Source organism: Mustela nigripes, chromosome 3 (genome assembly GCF_022355385.1).
Source record: "Mustela nigripes isolate SB6536 chromosome 3, MUSNIG.SB6536, whole genome shotgun sequence".
Lineage (NCBI taxonomy): Eukaryota > Metazoa > Chordata > Mammalia > Carnivora > Mustelidae > Mustela > Mustela nigripes.
In genome coordinates, this window is record NC_081559.1 from 37,020,704 (window position 1) to 37,042,301 (window position 21,598).

At 41.8% G+C, this 21,598-nt stretch overlaps 1 protein-coding gene and 1 non-coding gene across 2 annotated transcripts in view; both read right to left on the reverse strand.

The window, feature by feature from the left end:
- The window catches only part of PID1 (phosphotyrosine interaction domain containing 1), a 229,549-nt gene that overhangs the window by 103,984 nt on the left and 103,967 nt on the right, over nucleotides 1-21,598 (reverse strand). The window contains exon 2 of the mRNA XM_059392707.1: nucleotides 18,880-19,026. Within this exon, the coding sequence (XP_059248690.1) occupies nucleotides 18,880-19,026 (147 nt within the window). The remainder of the gene's footprint in view (nucleotides 1-18,879; nucleotides 19,027-21,598) is intronic.
- On the reverse strand, nucleotides 9,952-10,054 carry LOC132014704 (U6 spliceosomal RNA). The gene has a single exon (XR_009403359.1). It is a non-coding gene; the product is annotated as a U6 spliceosomal RNA (small nuclear RNA).

Genomic DNA, 21,598 nt, shown 5'->3' on the forward strand with positions numbered 1-21,598 from the left:
TCCTCTCCCCTTGAGTGTGTGCTGGTCCTGCGCCTTCTAAGATGTTACTTCCAAGTTTAAGTTACAAAAAGACTCTGTCTTCTATCTCGCTTATCCTGTCTTGCTTTCTCACTTGCTGGTCCTGATGGGGGTGAGCTGATCTATGAAGAGGCTCTTGTGGCAAAGAACTGAGATCCTTGGGAGACAGTCAGCGAGGAACCGCCGCTCTCAGCCCAACCACCTGCAGAGAACTGAATCCCACCAGCCGCCAACTGAGTGAGCTTGCTCGGGAACCTCTCTCAGTTGAGCTTTTGAATAAGGCTGCAGTCCTGGCCAATGGCCCGATGGCAACCCCAGGAGAGACCCTGATGCAGAGATAGTCAGCTGAGCTGCACTCAGATTACCAATCCACAGAAACTGTAAGATAATAAATGACTGCGGCCATAGCTACTAATTTGGGGGTAATTTTTATGCAGCAATAGATAACTAGTGTAAAAGAGTTATCCGAGGGGGGGGGGGGAACCATTTTTTTCAACTTAAAAGAGTTTTCTGATGTTTCACGGATCAATAAAGAGAATTGTTTCAGAAATTTAATATTCCTTCCTCTTGGACTTAGCCATATATTAATGCCCCCGAAACAAAATTCCCATATGAAAATAGCTTTATTCTGTCTCTTTTTGTGAATAAAGGCTAACAGATTATTTACCTTCCATTAAAAAATCAATAAGGAACCGGCCCTTTCTCTCTCTGATTTAAATCTATTGGCTGGCTATCCTGACCTTCAGGGACATAAATTGACTAAAGAAACTCTGAGCCCTATTTGACCCCCTGAGAAAATTCAGACAAATATTCCCTCAAAATTCTCAGCCCTACCTTAACCCAAACTATCCCCTGCAGCCATGGAGAAGAGCAGTGATGAAAACATTAAGTAGCAGGCTCATAGATCTTATTCCAGAACTTACCACATATCTTTATGTTTCTCTTGTAGAAATGAGCCATACTAAAGTCTCTGCAGGAGAAAAAATTAACTCCCTAAGGCAAGGTATTTCCTACTACTAAGCTTTACTTTGCTCAAAACAGTGGGGAGAAAATGCAAAAGGAAGATGAAGGATTTTTTTTTTTTTTTTTTACATTTAAGGGCTTTAATAAATTAAGTTCATGGTCTTTCTTTAATCACAGACTTTTGCATATGTCACCAATTTCAAGTAAAATAAACTACACAAGGCAATGCCCTTTTCTGATTCCTCCTAAGCAGCTGCTCTATTTAATACATTTGCGGAAGTCCCAGGAACAAAAGAGCAGAGAGAATAGAAAAATTTCTGTCAAATATGCTATGCAAATTCGTATGGGAAGTAGCTTGTGACATATGTGTTTCAATGAAAAGAACTGGGGGCCTTGCATGCAGAAAATAATGCATCACCATTCATTCTTTTATCATTCTTTACCATAAAACACATTTAAGTTAATTTCTAACAGTAAAGATGACATTCATCTCTCTTACCAGAGGACTAAATTAAATAAAGGACACTAAATTCAGTCTGAGGTTTCCAATTAGATGTTAATGGTTTAAATACAATAGCTCCTGAATGAAGGAAGAGGACTGAACAAAGGTTTGAACTCAATATACTGTAAGTTCAATCAATCTTCAAGTGCTGAAAGGCAAAAATAAACACAGTAACAACAAGACAAGCAGACACTTCTCTGTGGGGTTGAATGGAATAGGTACACTTAGGTCAAATGCACCTGCAGCAATTACGCAGGTAATTGAAGCTTATACCCAGCACGGAGTTATGCCTTCTACTGAGAAAGCACTTTGCTAAGCTCACCTATAAATATAGATACATTGAGGCATTACAAGCTGCACTGGCTGTACTCTGCATTTTTCTGTTTGAGAAACCAGAATAAAGCAAGGGAGAAACTTTGCTGGAACACAAGGAAATGTATCAGCTATTCTACATGTAAAGCAGACAAAGTTTTCCTTCGTGCATCGGTCTGGAGGGCCAAATGCAAACAAATTGCGTAGGTTCTCCCTAATGAGAATGCAGGACCTCAGCTAGACTTGAGAAACCAAGTGCCTGGAGCAAGACCCACAAGTTCTCAGGGCCCTGGAGGATAACCGACAGCAAACGGTCTTTGCCTCCATTATCAAATCAGAGCTGAAAGCAGCCTCTGCCCTCTTCCCCTGGGCCTTTGGAAGGTGGGAGGAGAAGACATGATGTCCACAACCGCAGGTGTGCAAAGACTCGCACGACTGGCGTGCAAGATTTCTTCTAAAAGACCATCATGCTCATCAACTATTTTTTTAGCTTTGTTCAGGCATAATCGACAAATGAAAATTGTATACATTCAAGGCATAAAATTTGATGCTTTGGTGCGTGTATGCATCATAAAAGGCTCTACACGAGGATGCTAATTAACATAGGTATCACCTCCCGTGGGTTATCTCTCATGCATGTGGTGAGAACACCAAAGAACGGCCCTCCAAGCAAATACCAAGTATACAATATTGTTAACCATCATCACCATGCTACAAGTCAGATCCCCAGGACTTACTCGTTCTGCACAACTGAAACTTTATAACTTTGACCAACATCTCTCCGCTTTCGCCACCCACCCCCAGCCCCTGGCAGCCACCGTTCTGCTCTCTGTTTCAAAATGTGACTGTTTTAGATTCCACAGGTGAGTGAGCTCAGGCGGTCTCTCTTTTTGTGACTGGCTTGTTTGCATAATGTCCTCCGGCTCCATCCACGTTGTCAGAAGCTTCTCAGGATTTCTCAGGCAGTCTTTCTCCTCTATCTGGCCATCCCCAGAACTCAACTGAAATCCCCACTCTTCAAAAAGGGTTCCAAGAGCCTCCTGCGGAGACCACCCCCTCCCCAACCCCCTGACACATCTTCTCAGCCTTCCCTAAAATACCCATTTGACTGCTGAGGGATTGCGGAAGCCAAACAAAAGAGGAAACATGACACCCTCGGCCCCCAGGGTTCTCCATCACGATCTCACAGTGTCTAACTGTATACACTGATTTCCTTCTCAGAAAAACAAAGGGACTATTTACAGTAGACATTTGTTTCTACTGTTGTGCAGCGTCTGTTTCTCCCCCACAACGGTCACAACATATCTGATTTTCCTGTGGGAGCCCGGGTGGGTCTGAGCAGCTCCTCACAGGAGACATGTCCAGGCTAATAAACTCCTCCCTGGGCCACAGAGATGTGTTGGGTCTGTGCAGGTGACCTGAGCCTGTCCATGCAGAGGACCCGTGTGGGGACAGGAATGGAAGCAGGAAGTTGGCAGAAAGGGAGTGAGCAGGGACAACGGGAAAGGATCGGAACGAAAAAGGACGGGAGGAAAAAGCACTGAGATTAAAGAGAAGAACCGGGACGGGGAAAAGAAGGGGCAAGGAAACATACAGCTTCCTCACACCAAACCCGGCCTTACAATACATGCATTCTTAATCTTGCTTCAACAACATCGTCACGGCACTTAGCCCATCTTTAGTCAAGCTTAAAGCAAAGAAGGAAAGGGGCGCCTGGGTGGCTCAGTCGGTTTAGCGTCCGGCTCCTGATTTCCGCTCAGGTCGTGATCTCAGTGCTGTGAAGTCGAGTCCTACATCAGGCTCCAAGCTCAGCAGGGGGCCACTTGAGATTCTCTCCCTCTATCCGCCCATCTCTTTCTCTCTCAAAATAAATAAGTAAATCTTTTTTTTTTTTTTTTGAAGATTTTATTTGACAGACAGAGACCACAAGTAGGCAGAGAGGCAGGCAGAGAGAGAGAGAGGAGGAAGCAGGCTCCCTACAGAGCAGAGAGCCCGATGCGGAGCTTGATCCCAGAGAGAGAGAGAGAGAAGAAAAAAGAAAAGGATATAGTGTCCCAAATGCCACCTTCTTCACAGTGATGATGTAATCATCAGTTAGAAAGTGATGGAGCCTGAAGACAAATGACTGCAGATTAACAAGCTGAGTAAAGAATCTGTTTATCTTTCAAATACAATGAAATAAATTTTACTCCTTTGATAGTATCTAGAACTTTCCATATTTTGTATAATGCTGATCTTCGTATTTTTCCCTTCCAGGAAGCTGTGCTATGACTTACTGAACAAGATATTAAAAAAGAAAATGAAACTCCTAAGTCTAAGTGGGAACCCCCAATGTTGGGAAACTCTTTTCTACTTGCTACAAAGGAACCTTTTCCATCTACTTGTTAACAGGATCATCCAGTCTGACAGGTCTTGGCTTTCTTACCTACCAGGAGTCCAAGAGAGGAATCTGGATCTAGATATCTGACACCAGCCCATCACTTCGTCTGCCCAGAACAATGAGGCAGACGTCAACGAATGACCTTGGCATGCTTTTCCACATATCAGGGGGCAGCCTCGATGTCTGCAGCATCATAGACAAGGTTCTCTTTTTCCAGAATAAGCTATCGACACCCCAGTAGGTATGCGATAGAATCGCCTTGGCTGGGGATACAATACACTAGAATTTCTATGCACGGTTATTTTTATCTTCAAAAATATGAAATAAATTCAGCACGAATATAGAGATGGACACCAGCACCAGCTGGTCCACATATCAGATGTGGAGCTAGAAGTCTCCTACAGGTGAGAATTCTGTGGTGAAAAGGAGAGGAGCCTGGATGGCTCAGCTGGTTAAGCATCTGCCTTTGGCTCAGGTCGTGATCCCAGGGTCCTGGGATTGAGGCCAGTGTTGGGCTTCCCGCTCAGCTGGGGAGTCTGGTTCTCCCTCTCCCTCTGCCCTCCTCCTCCCCCCTGCTCTTGCTCCTGATTTCTCTCTCATTCTCTCTGTCTCTCTCTCAAATAGATAAATAAAATATTTTTAAAAAGAGAGAGAGAGAATGAAAAAGAGAAGAACTTGATGAGGACACCTCACTCACATGATCTCTCGGGTCATTATAGCTCATATTTGCCCATCTCAGTGGATTTATGAGTCCTATTATCTAGTTTTAACAAAAACCCAGCTGAGGTTCCTGCACACAAATGGCAGATTTTAGATATAAAAAGAATGCACCATAAGCAGACAACAAGAAAACGACAGAGCTGATACACACTCCTGCCCTCTCCTCTTGGTACATCATCTTTTCCATCTCATTCTGGGGTGAAACTGATGATCTCATTGGATCCAATAAGATTAGCTGAAAACCCTGACATCATCAAAGCCATGTGAGATTTGGTTTGACATCACTATTACTAAAGAAGAGCCTTGCCTAAGTTAATAGTAATCATCGCAATGAAGAGAGATATACGATACCATGTATTTCAGATTTAGCTCATTCTCCTAAGATTTCCATTCTGTATCTTTTTAAAAATACACATCATGTAACAAGTACATAGATTTAACCTATATATTCATAAATTTATAGAGATCATTAATGAATATTTATTTTGTTTAAACATATGATTTTAAAAAGAAAAACTGGGTAAAGTCCATAGCAGTGGATTTTAGTGAGTGAATAAACTAATGAGTGAATAAACTAATTGTTTCTTTGTTACAATGGTCTCCAAATTCCTTCCTTTGGCTCTTTTTCTCAATGACTGTAGCATACATATGACAGAATGACTTCTCTTCCTCCCCACTCTCTCTGCTGAGACGTGACTCTTAAAAAGGAGAAATGAAATCAGATTCTATTGGCATAAGAATGACAGATGCAGCAGGTTTTTGCCATAGAAAAGAGTTCATTTTTGTCATAAAGTTTGTCTTACAGAAGATTTATGTGCAGGGCCCTAAAGCCCTCTGGAGCTCCCTGCTCCTAAGTCAAATGCTCCTGAAGGGCCTGGACTCTTGGGAGAGTGTAGATGGGGATGCAAGGGAGGGACAAAGAATAAAAGGGCTTTTGGAAACTTCTGGAATGAGAATAAGCAGGAGAGGACAGAGGAGAGAGGTTTTTATACATAACCGAGATGGGCTCTGAATGAGCTAGTGAGCTAACCAAGCAGAAAAGCAAACATGTGTTTTGTACCATCCCATGAAGAGACTATCAGTAATGTCTTTGTGATGATGAACGTCTTTTCTGCCCTAACGAGTATTATGGGATAGCCAGATGGTGACATGTAAAAATTCCAGCACTACTCATAAGTGACAAGACACAAGTTTTAAAGAGAATGCATTTACCCATCAACGTGGGGAGAAACTAATTTCGGTTGGATCTTTAGTTCACAAAGTAGCTTTCCTGTGTCCCAGGATGATATACTTTATTTATCCCCATTACTTCCTGAGCAAATTAATTTTTAATTCCTGGATATGGTTTATGAAGATGGCTGGTGACTCATAAACGCCCATGTGACTAATGTCTCATTTAGAGATCTCAGTATGCACAGAAGCCCTGACATCATTTCTCTTGCCAAGAAATGAAGGTGTCATATTTTCAGGAAAAACAAAGAAATGAACAGCCAGCACACCAAGGAACACATCTGCACCTGTTGTCACAGTGGTTTTTATCATTTATTCGCTAGGTAATCAGGGGTTGAAATACTCAGAGATGCAATAAGAAATATCTATACAAATTTAAGAGCATAGTTTATGACCTTTTTTTATGATCTGGCTTATTTATTACCACTTTCACATCTATCTCTTTTGCTACCATGATATCTGTAGTTTATTGACCTTACCATTCAAACAAAGGGGAGCTATATCTGAATAGCAATGGTATTTTATTGACACAGCTCTACTCTTGTGAAAAGCTGTAAGTAATTCATGAATATTTCTCTCAACTTGAAAGTAAGTTAAGGATCACTGTTTACATCTTAGATGAAGATATAAAACAAGAGAAGTTCAAACCACTATTAGCAATGAAAGGACCAAACAACTGAGAGGGTAAAGATGGCAAGTTGACCTTAGACATCCATGTCTTCTCCAAACCCTGCTAAACTGTCATAATGAACATTTTTAAGTGAGAAGCACAAAAGGACAAAAATGAATGACAGAAGAGAAACAACTTATTAGAGCTTCCAACAGAGATCTGGAAACTTTAGGAAACCCAGTGAGTCTACACAGACACATGCTCCAAACCAGGTATTATAAAACTGCTATACCATGAAACTATGTATCTATGTATGTATCATGTAACTATGAAACTCATGTATCATGTTTCTTATTTCTCAAATGGTTCCACAACTGAGAAGGAAAGTAGAAATTTTATTTAAAATTTACTTAAAATTTTACTCAGTACAAAATACTAAGAAATAAGAGTGTCCAAGTTGAAAAGATACACAATTTCCCAACTAAAGGAATGAGGGGGGTAGAATTCACATCAAGGCACCTAGTCATGAAATTTCAGAGCACAAAGAACATAAAGAAAATCCCCAAACTTTTCAGAGAGTAGAGAGGGAAGAAAGTCACATGTAAAGGAACATCACTATCTGGATCAAATGGGATCAGATCCCTCAAGAGCAGAGGGTATAGTAGAGATCAATGAACACCACCTCCATAGCTTTAAGTAGAAATTATTTCCAATCTTCATTTCTATACCCAAACTTTCAAAAAGTGCGGCTAGAATAAAGAAATTTCAGACATACAAGGCACACGATTTTTACTTCTTGAACGCATGCTCCAGCATAACAAAGAAGGAAATCAAAAGGAGAGGAAGCTATCAGAGGAATATCTACCTCAAGGGAGAGAAGTCCCCAAGTCACAGCAATGAGAAGGACCTAATGGCCAGTAATCTGTCAGGTTACTGATACTGATTACTGAGCACAACGGACTCTGAAAGAAGCTCAGGAGAATGTGATAAAGAATATGCTATCTCCACAAGTGAGTGGTTATGCTACACATGGATGGGTATATGCCAAATAAGAAAGTACATTTGAGGAAAATTAAGTATAAGTATTTATAAAATAATGTCAAATCTAAAAATAGTAAGACTATGGATTCAAAAAATATTGTGCAAGAAAGGAAATAAAATCATGGTGTCTTGATCCACTCTTCAGTTATCACACAGATAGTAACTAAAATTTCAGAAGTAACTATGTTAGGAATATGGAGGAAGGCAAGTGGGTAGAGTTATTATGGAGCTAAACCTTTACCAAACTAGCCAAAAGAGAGTAACTAAAATGGTAATAGTATAGCATTTGAAATAGGAAGACAAGCATAAGAAGAAACAGCTAAAATAATTACAGTTGGAACAGGACTGGGGTGTGAGAGAGATGCAGGGGACACGTAAACAGTTTATGTTTCATTTTTCATTACTATTTGATAGAGGTTTTTTGGTGTTGTTTTGTTTTGTTTTGTTTTGTTTATTGGTAAATCCCTGCGGGTATTCCTTTGATATAGTTTTAAAACTTAAGACAGAAAAAAAAATCACTTGCAAAGAAAGTCTAGGCTTATATGAGGTTATATTCAGTCTATATCTCCTGATGTTTCCATATTTAATGAATAGTTTCCATTTAACAAACAATAAATTAAACCAGTCCTTCCAGTAGCAGATAGATGCACCCATGATGTAATATGAAAATTCCTTTAGTGTAAAAAGTAGATAGAACACTGAAAAAAAAAATTACTTGACCAAAAATATGCAGAAAATATAAACTTGAAAATGTCTCTTAAACGTTACCTTCTTACATTTACGCACCAGATTTTAGCTTTAAGTCACCTTAACCTTGTAACCATTTCAAGCAAGCTGTACAGTCTCTGCTGGAACCATAAAGTATATTATTAATGAGTTTTTACCAACTTAATTGGTTTTCTGTGTGGTGTTTCTATAGGTTGGCCCACAAATGAAGTCTACCACAGAGGAACTATATTTTATCCAAGGAATTAATCCAGGAAAAGTTGTAAAATAATTAACATATTTCCCAAATAAATGAACCCTAAATCCAGATAATGATTCAACTAAATTTTCAGAACTAAACCAACAAATTGTTTCAAAGACAAATGATCTAAACAGGAAGTCATGAGGGGAAAATAATTTCGTAATGAGAAAGTTCGCACAGACACACACATTATACTCATGATATTTTCCATATCATTTTCAAAATTATCCTTAAAGCTTTACTGAGGGAGGGGAGGCAAAACATTATTCCCCTTCCCTGTGGTAGAACTGTGGAATTTTTTACAAACGTGTTCATCTACTTTTTTTTTTTTAATGTTATGTTAGTCACCACGCAGTATGTCATTAGTCTTTGATGTAGTGTTCCAAGATTCATTGCTTGCATATTACACCCAGTGCTCCATGCAGTACATGCCCTCCTTATATGCAGGTGGAGTCCCACAACCAGGTGGGATTTATCCCTGGGATACAAGGGTGGTTCAACATTCGCAAATCAATCAATGTGATAGAACAAATTAATAAGAGAAGAGAGAAAAACCACCCGGTCCTCTCAATTGATGCAGAAAAAGCATTTGACAAAATACAGCATCCTTTCCTGATTAAAACTCTTCAGAGTATAGGGACAGAGGGAACACTCCTCAATTTCAAACATACTCATCTAACATGTCAACTATAAACTGTCAGGACTTAAACCTGTAATTCCATTCAAAATTTTATAACAGCTCTTCCTTTTCAGAAATTTTGATAAAGTAAAATAAAACAACAAAAAAATTTGGCTCAACATAGGATCAAGATACTTTCACAGACCAATGCTCCTCATTTTTCTGTATTTTAAAATGGCTTTTTGAATTCCAATGAAAGCATTTTCTTGGGCTTAAGAAATAACATAACCTAGGGGCGCCTGGGTGGCTCAGTGGGTTAAGCCGCTGCCTTCGGCTCAGGTCATGATCTCAGGGTCCTGGGATCGAGTCCTGCATCGGGCTCTCTGCTCAGCAGGGAGCTTGCTTCCTCCTCTCTCTCTGCCTGCCTCTCTGCCTACTTGTACTCTCTTTCTGTCAAATAAATAAATAAATAAAATCTTAAAAAAAAAAAAAAGAAATAACATAACCTAAACAACTGATTAACTGGGACCGTTATATTTCATTTTGCTTAGGAATTTTGGCATCTCTAGAATTCCTCTTTTTTTTTTTTTTTAATATGGAAAGCTTCAAGAATTTGTGTGTCATCCTTGCGCAGGGGCCATGCTAACCTTCTCTGAATTGTTCCAATTTTAGTATATTTGCTGCTGAAGCAAGCACTAGAGTCCCTCATTTATAAAGAAACTATCTGTAATGGGCCAAGTAAGACCACCCCAAAATAGTAAGTCCTCTTCCCTGGAAGGTGACATATTACCTTATAAGGAAAAGGGTCTTTGCTGATTTGATTAAAAATCTTAAGCTGGGGAGACTATTCTGGATTATCACAGGGGCACAAAATCCAACCACAAGTGGGACTCCTGGGTGGCTCAGTGGGTTAAGCTCATGACCCGCCTTCAGCTCAGGTCATGATCTCAGGGTCCTGGGATGGAGCCCCGCATCGGGCTCTCTGCTCAGCAGGGAGCCTGCTTCCCCCATCTCTTTCTCTGCCTGCCTCTCTACTTGTGATCTCTGTCCATCAAATACATAAATAAAATCTTAAATAAATAAACAAACAAATAAATAAATCCAACCACAAGTTTCCTTACAAGAGAAAGGCAAAGGGGGGTAGAAATGGGTAGAAGAGGAGGGGGTAGTGTGATTACACAGGCAGACACTGCAGTGATATGGTCACAAGACAAGGGCTGCCTGCAGCACCATAAACTTCAAGAGGCAAGGAGCCGATTTTCTTCTACCACCTCCAGAGAAGCTCCTGGACACCTGACTCTTGCCAGGGATACCTATCTTGGACTTCTGGCTCCTAAATGTATGGAGAATAAATTTCCATTTTAACCACTGAGGTTACCACTAAGCAGCCTGCAGCATCATCCCTGCAAATACATTTGAGTAGGTTCACAATTATTAGACTGGACACACCAGACCCATACGATACCGACCATGTCGCAAGCTAAACAGGAAAATGTCACTTTCCCTGAAGCTATGGAAATTCTGATTTGGGTGAAGAGAAGAAACAAAAGTCTAAGTCAGGGTGACTTAGAAGAAGCTGTTTTCCAAAAGGATCCAACTAGAATGGAGTTTCTTTATGTAAACTTTTGTCCAAAGAAATATTTCCTCTTTAAAATGTATTATTAAAAACAAATTACCAATGTAGTATTTATTCATTGTTGACAAGAAAATGCAAAAAAGAAAAAGAAAATCACAAGTTTAACCCATAATCCTGCTATTCAGGGATCACTTCAGCTCATATTTCAGTATTTCACAAAAATAAAATCCTACTAGCATTTTGCAACCAGGTTTTTATTTCATTTAATATGTGATGAACATTTTCCACACCAGTATAATTTCCACAACATAATTTTTAATGACTGCATGTTTTCCATAGTGCTGTGGAGCCAAAATATTATAATATCTCTTCTAGGCACTTAGATTATTTTCCCATTTTTCACTAATGAATCTTTGCTGATCTCCCAAGAGTTTCTGAAGACAAGAAGTAAAATAGACAGTGACATTTGGAGATGCAGGAAGACAGAGTCTTTGACATGAGTCCAAAGGTTAAGCTTTAAAGCCATAACTGGTTCCCTAAAGTGCCCATTTTTCAGGCATAGCCCTCAATGTAGGGCACCAGGAAACAAATAGTTTGAAGGTGTCAAAGATCCCCAGAGAATACCTCAATGAGGCCAACAGCTCTACTGCCGCCACTGCAGGGTAGAGCGACCCCATAAAGAAGCCTACCATCCCATTCAACAAGCACTTAGGCAAAAGGATGATCTATACTTTAAACACGTCGATCGGCTGAAGTGAAAACAATCCCTCATATGAAAAGATGTTAGTCATCAAATAACAAAAGGGAGCTCATGAAGGGTGAAAAGCTTTGCTGAAGCCACCACAGCTGTCAGTGGTGACCAAAGGACAAAATTCAAAGTCCTAAGTGGAGGCTCGCAGCCAAAAAGTTTACAACCACAAAGTATCCTCCCATGCTAGGCACCACAGCTTTGGCATAAGCAGTGTATATGTCAAAATATATACAAAGACCATTCCAGAACAACATACGAGGGCTTCAGCCATCCCAGAGTGGTTTCCATTTTCTCCCCTCAACACTTCCGAGACCAGAACAGGGTGGCCAGGAGAGTGGGCACCATGTGTAGGATGAAATGACAGGAATAAGACAGAGGACAGTTTCAGTGTCTGGTGGGAAGGACCCTCCTTGGGTTCTCATAATGTTCCTTTTCTTGTGATTCTCCTTTCTGTGGTCCTCAAACATTAGAAGTGGGTACACACGTCCATGTGTAAGTGGGTGTGCCTACCTCGCTCCTTCCTCTTCTCGCAGCCCCAATATCCTTGAGGGACAAGACCTCTATGAAATTCTACCTCCATATCACAAGGTACCCATTGGGTGTCGCCCACTGGTGGTCTCATAGAAACTTCAAATTTCATAAGCTTGAACTCATGACTTCTGAAATCCCACTTCTATCTCTCTACCTTGAAGAATGGGTTGCCCAATTAGAAACCTGGAACAAAAGCCTGAAAAGGGAGGCTCGAGATTTCTTCGATGAATGAGAACATTCCCCCCAACCTCACCCACCAGGAAGATGAAAGCCCCTCGGTGCAGAAGGCCAAACCACTGCTAGCTGATGGTCACTCAGGACTGTCTACACGGGGCCCTAGAGAGTAGCCGATTCTCAAACTGAGGCTTATCTCATCTGTGCCAGAATATCTCCCGTATATATTCAAGGAGCGGAGCTGGGCTGTAACACAGAAGGAAAGTACACCTCCCCTCCTCCCATCCCCCCACCACTCTGCAACCTGAGGCTTTGCATTTGTTTCTACTGCCACTGCTCTTCCTACAGAAGAGTAAGAACTGCAGAAAAATAAAAGCTTGTCTCTGAAACAACAGATGTTAGCTCACACCGACTTTGACCTTTCGAGTCAATGTGCTTTGCTTTGTTTACAGGGAAGTCTGAGAAAGAATAAAGAGAAAATGGATTAGAATTAGACACCATTTACTCCAAATCTAGAGATTTACACTTTGGTTTGAACCAAAAGGTTTAAAGGGCGGATGAGGACTCCATGCTTGACTCTTCACTTCATATGTTATTAGTCTTTATTTTATTTGTATTCTGTCTCATATCGAAAGCAGAAATGGATTTTGCAAGGAGAGAGTCTGCACAGTTAGCAGAACTGGACTCATGCCATGCCCAAATCACCTACACCAAGAAAAGGCCGCAAAATGCATTCGATGAGGATGACGACACGGTATAATCAATGTTTCTCCCTCATGTGAGTGGGTAAAAGCAGGGACCTTTGGCTAAAATGAAAAAAATAAAAATAAAAAACATGACTACATAAGCTGATCCAATAAGCACAAAAATATGTGTGAAATAGCTACATGTGATGCTAATTTTAAATACATTGAAATTCAAGTAAGAGCCCTCATCCTAAGTAGGGCTGCTGGAATTCACTTTTAAGACCGGCCATCCTACATGGGGGTAAAATGGTAGGATCTGAAGACAGCCTGCAAAGCCTTCATTCAGCTCAGGAACCTCTCCATCTCGTGCAACTGGGATTCAGCTGCTATCCTTCCTGAGAGCTAGTGACTACTGCAATTCTGAATGCACGAACCTCAAGAAGAGTAATAGGAAAATCATCCTGCTGTATGAATCACAAGTCCCTTCTTGAGAATTAGATTGTTTGATGGCTTCTGCCCTCACAAGGGGAACAGACAGTGAGCGTCTTAGATGGGACTTCACATGATGTAAAACCAGGTCGCCTCTCTTGGGGGAAGGAGAGATTTGGAAGATGGGACATTCTGTAGGAGAGGAAGCCTAGGTGAGGCCCTGGTGGGGCCCGAGATGAAGCATGAGGGGACAGAGGCAACTTGATGCCCACCAACCTGCAGAATGAACACAAGGGCCCTTTCATCCTGAGAGATGAGAGAACCAGGAATGGGGGAGAGGGTGGGGTGCGGGAAGAAATATTATATGCTCAGTTAGCACTCTTCTCTAGCAACTCCCAAAGCCTGTCTGGTGGTCTAGAAGAGCCAGACCTGGAGACCTGGAGACCAATCTCAGGACGCTAGCTGTCCCCAGCTGAGCAGGTGCAGAGGAGAGACAGCCAGGTAAACCAGAGCCACGGCAGGCAGACTCAGATCCAAACAGGAGACCTATATCAGCAACTGCCAATTTTCCTGCCTTTCCTTCTTGCTTCTTTCCCCTCTTGTCTTCCCAGGTATGTGTCCTCCATGTCATCTTTGTCTTCAACTCATCAGCATATTTATACTCAAACTACCACCATTCACAAACTTTGTGAATGTTTTAAATGAAAGATAAATGTTACAGCATGTGTTAGATCCCAATTATGTGTCAGCATCTTTGTTCCAGTGTTGCTACTATTTATTTTGGTTCTAAATTATAAATGCCGTAAAGCTGGGGACTATCTCTATGGAACAGAACATGGGCATCTAGGAGCTCAATGGACATTTCGGGTTTCATTTCCTATGCATGTTTTATAAGGAATGTGACTTTTCATTATGGACTCTCTCTCTCTCTCTGTTTTTCAAAAACCAAATTGGAAAGCCTGAGAGGTATATTAGGGGTAAAATTATATGATAATTTTATTTATTTATTTTTTTTCAGTGTTCCAAAATTCCTTGTTTACAATACTTTTAGTGCATGATCCCCAATCATTTCTGGGTTTTGTGAACCAAAACCCATTCTAGTTCCATCCAAGACAAAATTTGAGTCCAATTGAATCAAGTAAATTTGAGCCTTGGACCTTTAGATGAGAGAATGCCTGAGATACAGTGATCTTAGTTCTAGCTGAACAAAGACGAAGAAACTGAGGCTCGCAGAAGCAAAATGACTTGCTACAATCACATGACAGAGCCAGTTTTAAGAACTATCTTAGGACACACATGGGAGTCACTCGAGGTCATGAGGAGGGGCTGGAATCTGATGGGGAGGAGCAGAGGCTACGGAGACAGACTGATAAAGTTCAAATGCAGGCTTTGCCAGTTACTCTCTGGATAATCTGGTACAGGAAAGAACCTCTCTATGCCTCAACTAACTCACCTGTGAAATGGGGCCAGAGATGGCCTTTGAACCACTGGATGGTCATGAGGACCCAGTGTTTCTATACCATGAAAAGGGCTAAACATCAGCTCTTCATCATCACCATCATTTCTGTATTATTAGTATTTTATCACTAATTATTATTATCATCAACATTACCACCATTTCACAAAGTCTTTGAGAACTATGGCAATTAGGCCCAGAAATAAGTCAAGTCAATGAAGAACAGCGCCCCCTGTAGGACAAGGTGGCACTTATAGGCGCTGTAGGTAGAGGGCACATGGGATGCACAAATTACCCAGCCCAGTTCTTTCTTGGACGTCAGCCTCCTGGTCAGCTACGGCAAACCCATTCTAGTTCCATCCTCCACGGCCCTGGCCGATCTCCCGCCTCCCCAGGTGTGACTCCACTTAGGTCACTTACGTGGCTCTTCTCACACATCACTCTGCAGCTCAGGTCCTCAAGCTCCAGGCACCGCCTGGGCCCCACGATCGTGTAAATTGCAATCTAGTTTTTAAGTGCAGGTTCTTTTCTGCCTGCTAAGCTGAGTGCCTGCATCAAAATCTCTGGAAAGAAGGTCCAGAAACCTGCCCCCTAGGGTTTTCTGATACACACAGGAGTTTCAGCAGCCCTGGAGATTTATGGATTCAGGCGCTCGTCTATTCCTTGGACTTGCCTACAAATTGCATTACCTGCAACGTCTGCCTTGATGCCTCTCTCCACAATTCCATGTACACAGAAGGTCTGCCCTGACTATGAATTAAATAAATGTTTGCTAACAAGTCAAAGCCACCTAGGATTCTGTGGTGCAAGGCAGGAGAAGCCAGGTAAGATCAACCATGGTTGTTGCTGCTGCAAAATCAGAAACAGCATCGGATACTCTGAAAATCTCCAACAAGAGCACGGGCAGGGGCGTCCTAATGGTATGCACTGGGTTTTGCAGTGAAATAACTCCACTCCAGGAAAAAAAAAAAAAAAAAAAGGGGAAAAAAAAAAAAAAACGTGGCAGCAGTAGAGGAAAACACACACAAAGACCCAGCTGCCCACAACATGAATAGCCTGGCAGGGCAACCCCATCAGGACCCACAGAGAATACAGATCAGAGGGAAAGGCGAAATTTGACATGAACCTGAGCCTCGATGGTACTAACCATAACCCACTTTCAACTCCCTTTTCCTTTACTCTGTTCCCTCCTGACTCTCTCCCTCCCCCAAACCCACAGTTATGCAGGCAGGACTAGAAAGCTGTTAAGGGAAAAAGACCTAGCAGTGTGTGCAGATGAAGGGTCCTGGCCTGCCGGGCCGCAGCTGGGCCTGGGCTACATTGTGCTCAGTATTCCTGGCAGGCGTGAGCCCGAGAGAGAGCTCCTCCTTCTGCAGCTGGCATTTTGTGAACCAAGTTACTCCTGAGAATCAGAGAGGAAGCACTGCATTTTGTTTCTGTGGATGGTGGGGGGACCAAATGGAGAGGTCAGGTCATTCTAAACAGAAATGTCAAGGCTCAAACATGGAACTTTTTTGTTGTTTATCGAAAGAATGTGACTCTGAACACAAACATGAGATTGTCATTGAGAATTAAAGAATGTAACTCCAGTGCGTTTAAGTTAAAATATCACTGTATAAAGGGCATTATAGTATACAAGTTGAAGAAGGATACAATTGGATGTTTTCTTCCTTCAAAGAGAATCTTAAAACTGGAGTTGGCTCAGATCCCTGATTCCAGTTCATGATTATCCACACCTGGAATATCATCTTCAAGGTTTCTAGGGATGGCGAGTTCACAAACTTTCTATAGCCCAGTGGACTGCGTTTTACACCTTGAATGCCAAAGTCCTTCCCTGTGTCCCGGTGAAATCACTGATGATCTCCCTTTGTCTAGCTAGACCCACTGATGCCAGGGGCAAACTCACTCTCTTTTGTGTGCACTTCTGAATTCCTTCTGCTCTTTCCAACATCCTTTTAGAGGTAAAAGAAGCAAACACAACCTAATGCAATACACACAGAAAAATTACTCCATGAATCTCAAACCTTATGCTCCTTTTAAGGAAAACGATAGGTTTTTATTCTCCTAGCAGTATTTCTTTCTCTCTAGCAAATATTTCTCTCTCTGTGTGTGTGTGTGTGTGTGTCACACACACACACACACACACACAATTTCTTCCATAACCCGATTGGATTGCTGGGTCTTTTATTCTGTAACTGCATTTCCCCGCCCCCCCCCCCATTTAAACACACTCCACAGCCTTTATCCAACGAACCTCTCCTCCTTTCACTTGTCCCTAATGACTTCATCTTGCTTTTGAGGGACCATTTCCCCCAGTAGGAACAGAATTCAAAAGGACGCTAGGAAATCTCTAAAGTATGTATAACACAATTTGATCTCATATCACTTTCAAATTTAATGAGTATTTTTATAATTCTTTGTATCATCAATTCACCAAAAGCATTGCGCACACGGGGACCGAAGGCCAGCTGCATGGATCCCCTGTCTCCTGTTGGAACAGAGCCTCTGGCAAGTGCTCTCTGGAAGCTGAAAGTTCACCTTAGCGTACTTACCATTTAAAATCACTTTTTTTTCTTTTTTTGATGGAGTCATATAACTAACTCTCTTGCCCAAATCTGACAGTTCCCCACAGTAATTAGAAGAAAGTCAAAACTGTTTGCCACTGCAATGACAAGACTCATCCTATACCCAGACTCTTGCCTGACTGTACCACGGAACACAATTTTCTCAACTTCTGGGTTCTACTGCCCATCCCTCTCCATTACAAAGCACACACAGACTATCTCCACCTCTGAGAATTAACACTCCCTGTCTCTTCTGCCTGATTCTTCCACAAGTTATTCCTGACTGGCTTTCTCAACAGCCAATGCTTGTTTACCTGTACTCTCTCCTCCCTCTTCCCAGCTAGAAGTTAAACCCTACAAAGATGCTGGTGGGTATTGTTCCCACTGTCCCCAGTGCTGGGTAGACACTGAGCACCCACTGGGTATTTGTGGGATGGATGAACACGTGTGGAATTCTGTGTACACACCCATCACTCAAGATTTCTGTAGGCTCCAATCTGACCATAGCGGTGCAAGAATGGGAGAGGGGATGGAACATTCTGGCAAGAAAGACTTCCCTAACCTAGAAACGCAAGAAGGAGTCTGTCTACAAGATTATAATAGAAACCCACATGCAAACATACATTTCTGTTTTATTTTATTTTCACTACTCAAAACAAATTTCTGCCCCTTAATTTTTTACTCCTCAAAAAAAATAGCTAATGACAAAATATGCATAAACATATTTTCTTTGTTATTCCTGAACTGATTGCTTTATTCATCAATTCATGTAAAAAAGAATATCATGCAAGAAAGAACCCAAAAGCCTACCAAAATTATACATTCCACTTCTAGGTTTTCTTTAATGTCAGCATTACAGTTTACATAGATGAGAAAAAATGTTTTTTAATGGATTCTGAGGCATGGATATCAGTATCAATTCTGAGAGCTGAAGCCAAACAAAAATGCAAAATAACCCCCAACGGAGAAGTACACTGTTGAGAAACTTGTTTTTTATTCTTTAAGATGTGTTTTATTTGGAGTGCAAATACAAAGGGAGGAAATATCACTAAGGATAGAACTTTTCTGGGGAGCCCCAAAGTTCCACAGGGTTACAGCAAATATAAGTGAGAAGACTATTTTATTCACACATCCTAGAACTTATGTCTTTACCTAGAAACAGTGGAGAGTGGTTGGATTGCTAAAAATACAGCAGATATGAGTTCATCCCACCGCCACTCAACGAAGCTCATCAGTCATGTTACATTTTCATTCCTTTCAAAAGTCACCACTGGGAAACAAGTGTCCTAAGGCTACATGTCCTTTGGTTTGTCCCACCAAAAGAGTCCCTGCTAGCCACATGCCACATACCTTACAGCCACTGTGAGTCCTGGTCTTCATCAGGGGTGTGGTGGTGCACAGTTCGATGGCCTCGGGCTCATGGAAGATGACTGCTGGTAGGGGCTCCTTTTTCAGTGTCAGGACATTCAGCTTGGATTTCAGCATGGTCTGAAAGTGCTGAGAAGCAAGATAAATACATAAATGAGCAAGCCAACTACAGCTAAAGTTTTGGGCATTGTACATGGCACAATTGTACATCAAACCCAGGAGGAAAATCTTTGTTTTATGAACTCTGCTTTATGAGGGGAGGTCAAGAGATACTTCAGAAAATGCAGGAAAAAGACTGTCAGGACAGCACTAATGTGACACTATGGGAGACGGCCAACCCCCACCATGAGACCACGGAAATATAGGGTAGCAGAAGAATCACCTAGGACCTTGCTCTGAGAAGTTCTTTAAAGTCATTTATAGAGATAGAATCCTAGAGATTGCACCAGGCCCATTTCAGCCAAATAAGGGAAGATGTTCAGGAGAGAATGTTAAAAGAGCAATGGGGGGGGGGGGGGGGGGGGTGGAGTGGGATGCAGTCTAGAGCTAACAGAAAGGAAGACCCAGTGAAAAAGGACACAAGACTCCTGCTCTCCTTCCCCAGTTCTGCCATGCATTGGCTGAAGAACTTTAGAAATTTCACTACTTCTCAATAGACCATTTCATCTGCTGGACTCTAGGTAAATATCACTTTTATACCCAGCTCCCATTGTCACTGGTTGTAAAATGTGCCCAGAATCCAACTATATTTAATCACTGCTGCGTATACACCCAGTCCAGGCCCCATCATTGTTTGGTCTACCATAGCGTCTGGTCCAACCACTTCCAACTTTGTCCCAATGCAGAGTATTATCACAGCGCAGCCAAAGGGAGATTCAATCAATGCATTTCACCCCTTGTTTAAGATCCTCCCAAGCCTTCCCTTTTTCTCGCAGAAAAATTCCAAGTCCCTTTCATGGCTCATGCACCATGCAGGGACCTCTGCTTCTCTAACCTCATCTCCCACCCTTTACCCTCTCACTTGGATCCAGCCACCATGGCCTCTTTATTCTTCTGAGAATAAGGCAAAGACTCATGTGTCTTGGAACCTCTGAACACGCTACTCCTGCCCTAGTAACTGCCTGCCTGGTTTCCTAATCTTCTTGAGGACCTTGATCAAATGTCACCTTATGGGACAGTCCTTCTTGATCAACATTATGTAAAATAGCATATGTGTGCACACATTCACACAGACACGCACAGACGGCTTCATGGGCAAGCAACCTGTTCCGTCGCAACAGTGTCCCATGCTCAGGAAGCTCCACACTTGCTTTAATGCTCTTGGGTTAAAGTCAAAATCTTGAAATCCCTCATAACTGTACCTTTGAGCTTGCATTTCATAAGCAAAGTCCAATGAGATGGCAGTGTGCATACATGAATAGAGGAAATATACACAGTATGAGCATCTCCTGATGCCTAAAAATTCAATGGGATGCCAAGTGAGCACAAGGTGTTAAGGTGTTAAGCCTACGGCTCAGTAAGCAGAGCACTGACAGCCCCAAGAGTCCATGCTTAGAAGTAGAACTTGCTTCAAGTGCACAAAGAAGTCAGTTGTATCCTAATTAACATGAGTGCTCAAGGAACTCTAGCATATCCCTTTTATCTGCATGACTTTTCCTGCAGTAGGCAACCACTTATACTAAAAATGACAGCAGGGAAGGAAAGGGACAGGCAGGACAACCACAGCTCCTCCTCCTCCCATCCATCCCTCCTCAGGAATCCGCAAACCAAAGGTAAAGTGTGGGGAGAACGTGCATGTCTTAGAGATGAAAGAAAAACAGAGGAGCTGGGTTCGTAGTGTGTTTCCACTGCTCTGGCAAGCACAACATTGAGACACACCCATGAACTAAGAAATGCAGATCGTGTGACTTCAGTGATTCCACTTCTATATTTGCATTGAAAATGGGCATTGCACAACCTAATGAGGAATGGCAGATTTGTGTTAATAATCTAAATTCTGAATTTTTCTTTGCTTACAACAGATAAAATAGCAAAAGCCAAACAGAAAGAAAAAAAAAAAATCACTCTGACTATCGCAGAGAGAAATTCAAGGAAGAAAGGAAAAAGTTTTATGTTTCAGTATTTTTGGTGGCAATTTTTTCGACTTTTTGAAGAGAGACACTGCATTTTCACTGTGCCCTGCGCCTCACAAATTGTGGGGCCAGATCTGCCCGTGTACATACTTCTCACTGTGTAGTCCCTTCCTCCGCTTTATTATTCTCATCACTACTTATAACCACTACAAAATTATGTATTTTATTTATCTTATTTTCTGTCATCTTCCGTTAGAATACAAATGCCATAAGAGCAGAAACTGTTTCAGTCAGTGAAGGATCCCAAGGGCCTAAAACAGTTTCATGGCTTCACAGAGAATCTACAAGAACTCCCATCTGACCACACTGATTGTTCGTTTTATGGGCCACCTTCACTCAACTAAACATGAATCCAGGAGTTGCTGCGAAGGTACTTTGTAGGTATTATTTTAAGTCCATAATCATTTGAGTGCAGACATATCCTCGATAATCTGGGTGGACTGGAGTCAACCCACTGAGAAGACCTTACCAGGTGAGGTGAGGCTTCCCTGAGGAGGAAGAACTTCTACCTGTGGACGGCAGCTTCAGTCTGTGCCAAGAGTTCCAGCCGACCCTTCCCGACAGCCTGC